Source organism: Indicator indicator, chromosome 21 (assembly GCF_027791375.1).
Source record: "Indicator indicator isolate 239-I01 chromosome 21, UM_Iind_1.1, whole genome shotgun sequence".
NCBI lineage: Eukaryota > Metazoa > Chordata > Aves > Piciformes > Indicatoridae > Indicator > Indicator indicator.
The window spans coordinates 12,524,419-12,534,214 of NC_072030.1; the positions used below are offsets into that span (position 1 = coordinate 12,524,419).

Sequence of the window (9,796 nt, forward strand, 5' to 3'; positions counted from 1 at the left end):
TATTGGCTTCCAAGGGAGGAGGTGTCCATGGATCCAGATACAAGCTTCTATGAGCTGATATGTGCAGAATCATTGTCATGAATGTCCGCCTAACTAAATAGAACTATAAACCTTTCCACAGAGGCACTAGCTAACAATGAGAACTTCAGAAAATATTATTTAACTGTCTAATCAGTGAATATACTGTATTTTTAAAATTTAGGTACTTACTTTAACTGTGCAAACACCACAGGTATACTTTACTCACATGCATTTTTACTCAAATACTTAAAATAAGCATATGCTTAAATGTGGTGGGTTTTTTCAATGAAACTTCTAATTTAACTACAGCATGAAGAATAATCATGAGAAAAATGACAGTTACAGTAAACAAAGAGGGTTGAACAGCATATGAGATGGAGGCACTGAACGAGAAGTACCAAAGTTTCTCATGAGCAATTTTCTCAGATCTTTAGGTGACTACTCTCAGATGATTTGTGCTCTGCTCTAGGTAGTCAGATCCAATAACAATTAAAACATGCAATAGAATAATGATCCTGCAGGGTTTGTCAGGGAGGGGGGTCATCTGCTAGAAATACATTCCACAGAACATTAAGCTTAACAAACAGGAAGCAAATGAACAGAAAATTATCAAATTTGAAGAATGTTGAGATTACTCATCTTCCCACTCCAGTGGCTTGACTATATTAAAGGCAAATACATACTCAAGCAGTAACATGCAGAGCTCCATCCAAATGGTAAAGAAACTGAAAAAGCCAGAAACCTCTATTTTTGAAGTTACTGAGCAAGCCAAGGATTATTAGTTACTAAAACATGGTTTCACCTGCCTAGATAGGACCAGCTTGCCATAAACATTTTTATTGCTGAATCAAAAAAGATAAAAAGCCTGTAGCAAAGACACATACAGACACACTGTTGAATTCCCAGGATATTTTGACAGGTCGCTCCCTCCCCAACAGTCTCTGTCTACAAGCTACCATCAGCTGCTCTGGTCTCGACTCCTCCACGCTGCGCTTTCGCACGTCGCTCGCTACTAAAAGAGGGTATTTAAGAGTGGGCGTCCCTGGCGACCGTCCCTCACATAAGCTGTACAAACACCGAGTTACCGGGCGGCCCTTCCTGCCCTGGCAACCGACGGCGGGCCAAGGGGAGAGGGGACGTGCGCCGGGGCCAATGTGCCGTGCCGTACCGCTCCTTGGGCTACCTCGGCCCGCTCGGCACTTGCCAACCCGCGCAGCGCCGGCTACTCGCGACGCAGGCCGGGCTGCGGCTGAGATGACCGAGCGGCACAAGACTCAAGCCTCGCCGCGCCTGCCCACAGGCACACAGGAAATGGCGGCGCTCGCCCAGCCGCCGCGTCCCCCCCGTCCTACGGCGAGGGCGGGCGGCCACAAGCAGCTCCCGCCGTGGCAAGCCGGGAGGGAGGCGGGGCGGGCAACACGGCAAGGTGTGTCCCAGGTGCCCGGCCTATATCAGGCGGCGCGGTGGGATGCCGGCCCGGCCCAATGGCGGCGCCCGCCATGGCCGAGCCGCGCTCCAAGAGGCCACGCGTGACGCTGCCTGGCTGCCCGGCGCACCGCCCGCTGCCCGGCAGTCGGGTGCGGCAGAACTTCCCGCCCGCCGTGGAGGAAGGCCTCTGCGCCGTCACCGGCGCCCTGCTGGAGCTCGCCTATTGCCTGCAGGCGCTGGTAAGGCGGCGGGTCGGGAGCGGGTACTGGGGAGGACGGAGAAGCGCTCGAGGGAGCGGCGTGGGTCCCTACTCGCTCTGGCTGCGCACGGGGAAAAAGAGAGGCTGGGACAGGTCCAGCCGCGCTTGGTGGTTGAGGAGGGTTCTAGAGGTAGGCAGACGTGAAGAGCAGTGCCCGTCCCGTTACCTGCCCCGGTGGGATTTGCGGGCTCGCTTTGCACCCAGACCCCGCAGCACAGCAGCAGCCTGTCACAGCCGCCTGTCAGCTCCGGCACCGCGCTGCTCCCTTTGCATTTATCCCTGGCTGGCCGAGATATAGCTAAAAAACATCGAGGAAGGTCTGGAACAGGCAAATGATTAATCAGGCACTTGAGTATGTCAGGTAGTTCACACAGACCTATGCCTGCAGAAGGAGGGTCAGGAACAGGGAATGCTAACAGCTTTGGAGTGCAACTCTTGTGTGCTTTTTTTTCCCCCTTAAACTCTGCACCTGAAATAATTATGTGTGGTTAACTGGTGAAATAGCTGTTTGTGAACATTGCTGTTGGCTTATGTTTTTTTGCTCAACAGGGAGGAAATGTGGACATGGATTACAAAAGTTATCTCTGCTACCATGTAACGTGCCAAAATTGCCTCTGGTTACATAGTTTTAAGGCAACATAAATTTTAACAGAGCCATTAACATAAAAACCCCAAATGATCAATGCCATCCATCCCTTCTGATGTCAGGTATCCACTGAGAAGCAACACCAGCTATATTCACTATATCCTTTGATCTAGCTTGGTGTCAGGTCCACTAAAAATTTAAGTATGCTGTAAAACTTCTACTTTTTAAAGCATGTGGATTAAGATCACCCTAGTGATTGGCAGTTGGGCAGGATGGAGAAAGCTCAGTTAGAAATTGACTGTGGATAATCAAATCTAGAAATGTGAGTATCTTGAATAGTTGATGACTGACATAAAAGATTTACCTTCAGAGTTAAGCAGGTGTGGTATCTTGTGCTCTGTTTCAAGCCATGCAGCACACTTGTACCAAGGAGCTGGTTATAGAACACTGAATCTTGACTCTTCTGTCAACAGAAACATGAATGAATTACTTCAAGAAAAGGATTATGCAAATACTGCAACGAATGTTCTTAATAAAACATTTCAGCACGTACTTCCTCTTGAATGGTTTATGGTCACACATGTGCTACAGATTTTGGGTATCCCAAGATGGCCATAAAAATACAAGAGCAAAACAAAATTGTAGTGTGTGCAACTTTTCTGCATTTTTCCTAAGCAAACATCATAGATGAAACAAGTATTTCAAGTTCAAGCAAGGTAATAGATGAAAGTGGGTCTTTACCCCTCCTAGGCAGGCTACAGGCCAACAGCTTGATATGCCTACTCCAGTCCAGAGTACACCCAGGGGGCAAAGCTTTGCGGCATTCCATATGGGAATCAGCAGCAAGATGCTGTAGCTCCCTCAGTTTGATTTTTGGCATATTCCCAACTGCTGTCTCATCTTCCCCAACACTGGAGCCATGTAGAGCCAATGCTGAAAGCAGTATCACCTTGTGGCTCGCCTTCACTACCTGTCTCAATACATTCTCCTTGTGGGACAGCAATACCATTGATAAAACCCTCCTAATGAAGGAGCTGACAGATCTCTTCTATTAACATAATTAAATGGTGCAGTGGTTGAAGTCACTTTCCCATACAGAACAAAACAAGGCCTGCAGTGGGTTTAGGCATGTAATACTTCTGAAGTATTCCCAGGCATGAGCTATGTACAATATAAAAGGTGTAGACAGTATCCTTATTTTGAAGTAATTTTATCTGTAATGAAGTTGCTAAATAGATGCTAAGTTGTGCTTGTTCTCTTTTTGGCATTTGCCTCATTTTTCTCATGTCTTTGAAAGCTAACTTTTGCTGGAATGCTGACCTGAAGGGATGAATCTTACATTTCCTGTGCTGTGACTGTGTTTAAAAACAAAACACAATATCCCAAAGCAAGCACACACACATTAATACAAGATTCTGAGTATCTCTGACTGCTACTAAGAGAGAGAGCATCAATACTACAGTTAACCTGTCCAATACTAAAGGACAAAAGGAGATCTAGTACAAGTAGATTTTTCCTTTAAGACTGTAGCTACTTCATTTATTGCAGAAATTTGGATTAAGGTCTTCAAAGTGATTTTGCTAGTAGAACACCTTCTCTTGGAAGGGTCTCCCAAGTTCTGTTAAAGCCAGGCTCTGCTGCGAGTGAGTCTCATCTCCAGCAAATCTTAACACTCATCTTTCTGTGTGCTTAGGGTGAATATTTTGATCAGTCACATGTGGCTCTACCAAATGTTTCAAAGTTCTTCTTACATCAAGCTCTGGAAGAGAGGAAAGCTGCAGAGGCTTTGATGAAATATCAGCAAGAAAGAGGTGGCCATTACTGCTCTAAAACCATCCAGGTGGGTAGTAGACAGCAAGCTTTCAAGCAGCTTGAAGACTGCAGTGATCACTAACTTCTTGCAATAGTGTTGGTACTTCAGATTTCTGCATTCATCCCCTACTAGACATCCAGATATAGTTTCCCTGTCATATTAGTGTACATGGTTTTGTTCTTGATTGTAATGCCTAGAAACTGTCAGGCTTATGGCCCTAACTCTAGGGGGTTGCTTTCTAGCCCAAATGAGTGTGAACAATAGTCTCCTTTTTTCTTTCACTCAGCTAGACATTGCTGTTTCCAGTTGTGCTGTAATAGATAATGAGATTCCTTACATTGTGTTGAAACGGTCTACTTGTCTCCTTCACACTGAAATTAAATAGAAGCCTAGAAGCCATTAGCACCTAAGAAAGGTGGTAAGGAAGGAGGCAGGAGAAACATCCAACTTGGGGCAGTAGATATGTGGGAGCACAGCTCAAAATGGAAACTAAACTAGAGATCACACTTAGGCTTACACAGGTACAAAAGTGTAACTCACTCCACCTCATTTGTTTAAGACCAAGGGGCTGATTCTCCTCTACCAAATCAGTATGCTGTAAATACCTTATACAGAATGATCTTCTTTGGCTTATGATGGCAGTTGTTAAGCTCTGTGGTAAAAAATATAGGCCATAATTGAAAACTTTCTGAATTCTCTGACTCAGAGAAGACCTTACAAGCAGCCTTCCGGTACTTAAACGGGACCTATAGGAAAGGTGATGGGGAGGGACTCTATCAGGGAGCATAGTAACAGGATAAATCACAGAATGCCAGGTTGGAAGGGACCCCAAGGATCATCTGTTTCAACCTTGATAGGTGATAGTGTAGTTGAAATGAGATAGCCCAGCACCCTATCACCTGAAAGAGGGTAGATTTAGATTAGCTATTAGGAAGAAAGTCTTTACAGTGAGAGTGGTGGGACACTGGAATGGGTTGCCCAGATAAGTTGTGGATATGGTGTCCCTGAAAGTGTTCAAGGCCAGGCTGGATGGGGCCTTGAGCAACCTGGTTTAGTGGCAGGTATCCCTGCCCATGGCAGGGTGTGTGGAACCAGATGATCTAAGGTCCCTTGCAACCAAAAACGTTCTATGATAGAGCTTCCTGGTGTAAAAACACTCCTCAGGCAGAGCCGCTGCTATCAATTTCTGTTCCTTGATGAAGTGCTTGGGTTCTGCTACTTCTGTATGTTTACAGCCCATCCACCTCTGTAAAAAACAGGTGCTACAAACTAGGAGTTGAAAATCCTAGCTCATCTCATTTAGAGCACAAGGTTAAGTTGCAGGAAGCCATCAATGAATACAGTAAAACGAGCTGCTGTTCTGAATAACTGCTATTTTGTCTTTGCTTTTAGAAACCAAACTGTGAGTATGCAGTTGGTCTGATGAAAGCTCTGGAATTAGCAATGGTGCAGTGGAAAACAATGGTACGGTATTTTGAAGAGCTTTACGCCCTGAGTATTGAAAATGCAGACCCTCACAGTGCAAGCACTATCAAGAAACAGTTTATTGAGCCCAAAATCCGGAAGATCAAGCTGATGGGAGATCTACTGACCACTGCTCGCAGGCTTGACTGCTCCCAGGATGGCAGAAACAGCCTTGGGGATTACTTTATGGATCGGTTGCAGAAAGAGTTCAGAAGAGGCATAGAACCAGAGTCGAGTCAGCACTGCAGCCCCTGCCAGCCTCTCCAGCAGTGTACAGGAGGTGCAGAGGGTCTGAAGCGACCCCAGAGAGAATCTTGCCAGCACAGGAATGGCATAGGACCAATATACGCAACCATACACTGCACTACCGCACTACCACACTGCCACAATGCAATGACGGGACAGGAGCAAAAGTGAAGCAGGGCAGGGAGGGCTTTTAATGCTGTGGCTGTTGCAGCTATGGGGCAGCACCTAAGGCAGACCTGTATGGAGTGGGGACATGAGACAAGAGCTCAGGAAACACGGTGCTGTATCGCTCCTGCTTTATACCCTGTCCCCTCATCCTCCAAGTCATTCCTACTCAGAATCTAGCCCATACCATTATTTTAAAAATTAGCAACCTTGCTATCAATCTAGATTGTCAGCATTGGTCGCACCTGTATCTATGCAATTCTTCTGAGAAGCTAAAAATTAAGACTCTCCTCTGTCTTAATGATTAACAGAATTAGTGCAAATTATTTTTAACGGTATACCTAAAGTTTAAAAAAAAAACAACATAATTTTAGTACAAGGAAACTTCTATGTGACAGAATATCTAAAGCTTTAGTTTTATATTATTAAATATTTTATATTACTAAGATTTTTACATTATTAACAAGTATACTAATATAATGAACTTTTAAAAAGTACTTAAAAGTTTTTTTTTGGTCTTATTTCTATCATAGTAGCAATTTAAGTAATCTAATTACTCATCACCCAGCTAATGCTTGTGGTACACTTCTCCAAGATGAAGGCTGCAAACATTATTCAACAATGGGAATAAGACATTGTGGTGTTTTGGTTTTTTTTCCCCTTCAGTTCTTTGCCTAGTTGGCTTTTCTCATCTTCAGAAAGCAGACAAGAGATAAATTGGAGGCTCTTATTGGATATGATCCTCACAGGTTCTAGTGTGTATTTTGTAAGTGTCACTGAAGACACTAGCTTGAGAGCTCTGTTCAGATTTAACCTAGGATGGCTGCTTTAATTACCTTACAGAGCTCTAAATTACAGTATCACTCTATACTAGTGCTATTTCTTGTATACCCTGTCCTGGTCCTCAGTAGAGAAGTAAGACCCTAGGGAAAAATCATAGAACTGTTTTGGTTGGAAAGGACTTCTAAGATCAAGTCCAACTGTCAAAAATGCAGCACTTAACTAGAATTGCATCATAGACAGTGGCCATGCATTAATTTTACATTTTAATTAGAGCCATTAGGGGGGCTGTTAGCACTGCCACACCTACAGCCTTTAGCCAGCTTGGTTACAGTTCAGAGGTGTCCAATTCCTTCCATTCATCTCCTCTTTTTCCTGTATGCTGCATACCAAGGTCTACCAAGGGTACTTGAGAAGAGCAACTGGCTAGATCAGCTACCTGCATGCATCTAAGGGGGTTGTCATGTATGTTATCATTTATGCAATTAGGGTTTGCTTCATTGAAAGATCCTCACACTTATGTAATACAGTAAGCAATATTCCTATTGTGCCTGAAAATAAATTCTTTTCAATGTTAAAACTGGCGTTTTGCATTCATGTTGTATTCATAAATTTGCGACACAGGCCTGCTAGTATTTTTCTCAGAGATATTTTGCACATATATACAAAACTGCACCAATATTTTTCTACTACTAAGAAAGTTGTACAAAATGGAAGAGTAGAATACCGAATGAAAACAAACATCAGAAAACTGCATTAAGGTAAAAACACTTCACAATAAATCATTTTCAGTAAACTGACTTAGGCACAGCTGTGGTCAAGTAGCCATTTCTACGGTGCTGCCTGAGCCCACCTACTTTTTGTTGAGGTTAACACAGGACAATTACAATTCAGGTGCTTTCCCAATCTTTCTGTTAATAGGATTCAAACTTGGGGGGAGGGGAATCACTTTAAAACAACCCCTGTATTCATCTGTAAAAACACAATTGCATACTAGAAGAATGGCTTGAAGCTCTTGTAGAAGTGTGCCGTATTTGCCTATGCTGAGATGGCTGCTCACTAATACAGCTGTAGTTTAAAAGATATTTCCATCTGGGCTAGATTCCATCACCCATCCCCATGCTGAGCATACCTTATTCAACAATTAGTTCCACTGACTGCAGCTCAACATGAATAAGAACAAAGGAATCCATTCCTCTCAGTACTAAAATACAGCTCACCAAGTATGGGCAGAGCAAAGCCACTAACTCAATTCTAAACTAATGCCGTATAAAACCACTCCAAATGCTACCGGTAATGTTTGACTTCCTTCCACAAGTCTTTTCCTTTAAGAGTTGGTGACCCTCTGAAATATAGGTACAGCCTCCTCCAGAGATTCCAGAAATTAAACTCTTTTACCTTAAATGAATTCCAACATAACAATCCCAACATTTAAATTTTTCAAAGTGAGACTTAACCTTTTCCCTGAAACGCTGCCATGTTTGTTTCTCAGAGGCCAAATGTGTCTACACAATCTCAGATTTTAGGTCTTTCACTCACTTTTACAAATTACTTTCTATGACCTTTGCCTGAAGGGACAACCCTGCTAATTCTAGATAAACTCACAAGCAGCTATTTTCCCTGTCTCTATCCTCTGAAAAAAGGAGAAATCAATTGGTTACCATGCAGATCAAGCTGCTCTCATCCACGTGCTGTTTCTGCTGAGAGGGCACACATGGCTTCTAAGTGCAGGAAGCACAGTCTGTCTCTGCCCTTCCAGCTTCCTTTTCAACCACACCCTGGGAAAAAAAAAAAAAGAGAGAGATGAAGGATGAATGTAGAATAGGTGTAAGGGCAGCAACACTTCAAGAAACTTTACAAATTCTCTTTCTCTTCTGAATCCTTGTTTGTACACATACACTCTAGCTGTACTTCCAAAAAAGTGTCCAAACCTCGAGTCTGGGGCAGCTCAGAATAGCTAGTAGCAGCACCAGTATACCTTAAATACAGCATCCAAACTGGAAGCTCCGGAGAGACACAATTAGGAGTTACAGCCACAGAGGCTTCCAAACAGGTGTTAACAATAGTGTCCTGCTAAATGCTTACCATAAGCACCACCTGCAGTTGGAGGGAAAGAGCCCTTGCTGCTGCTTACTCTCAGAGTGAGGCATTCACATGAAGCCTCCAGGCGGAGATCCTCTGCCCTCCTTCATCCTTTCCACTACTCCCACACAAAACTGAGAACTGCACCTTAGGATGCGTTGCTTGCAAGCACTTATTTTCAGGGCTTGACTGTACAAGGCAACACCCTTCTGGACAAACCCATCCTTGGGAATAATCCTGGAAAAAGAATGTTAGCAGCAGCAGGGAAGGAGTCTTCAAGGGCACCTTCACCAGAAGATCACTCTGAGCAGAATTCATCACCTGGTCAGGGCCTTCTCCTGACTTTTTCTCTTAAGTGCATTCATGGGCAATTACTAACAACCTCCTTGTATTGCTTGTCCAAGTCCCATCATTTGCTACCACTGTGCCCAAGGTAACCACTACATGTGCAAGTCAAACTGCCCTTTCCTGGGGTTACATATAAGCTCAATACACACAGTGGCAGAATACACTACAACACTGGCTCAGTATGAGGTAAAATTACCTTTTCTACAAATTGATGATCTGGAGAGAGAGTGTCTTAAGTGGGCCACACAGCCAGAACCAAGCCTTGATAACCCAATTTACATGTTCAATAATTACACACAACTACTTCTCATACTTATTGTTACCGTATGTCTAGCACTACTTTGAATATAAACTATTTTTACTCAACTGTTCCGAAAGATATAAAAAAAAAATAAATCTGTTCACTCCTGGATCAAAGAGCCTCTGTAATAATAGTGAAGTGTTTCTACAAGTTTGCTACCCTGCCTTTCAGAAACAGCTGGGAGATACACTTCTAAATGTGTAAGGGTGGTCAGTAGCTGATCTCCTTGGGGCATATCGCTTTTCAGCGTTGTATACAATGAAAGAAAGAACTTGTTCAGAGTCCAAAACATACAGGTTTTTC

General features: G+C 43.7%; 1 protein-coding gene across 1 annotated transcript; it reads left to right on the plus strand.

Moving 5' to 3' along the window:
• The first annotated feature begins 1,520 nt into the window (after window positions 1-1,520).
• Window positions 1,521-5,988, plus strand: LOC128974171 (ferritin light chain-like). The gene is made up of 3 exons (XM_054390719.1): window positions 1,521-1,688; window positions 3,988-4,134; window positions 5,500-5,988. The coding sequence occupies exons 1-3, from the start codon at window positions 1,521-1,523 to the stop codon at window positions 5,986-5,988; spliced, it is 804 nt and encodes a 267-aa protein (XP_054246694.1).
• Window positions 5,989-9,796: the final 3,808 nt, after the last annotated feature.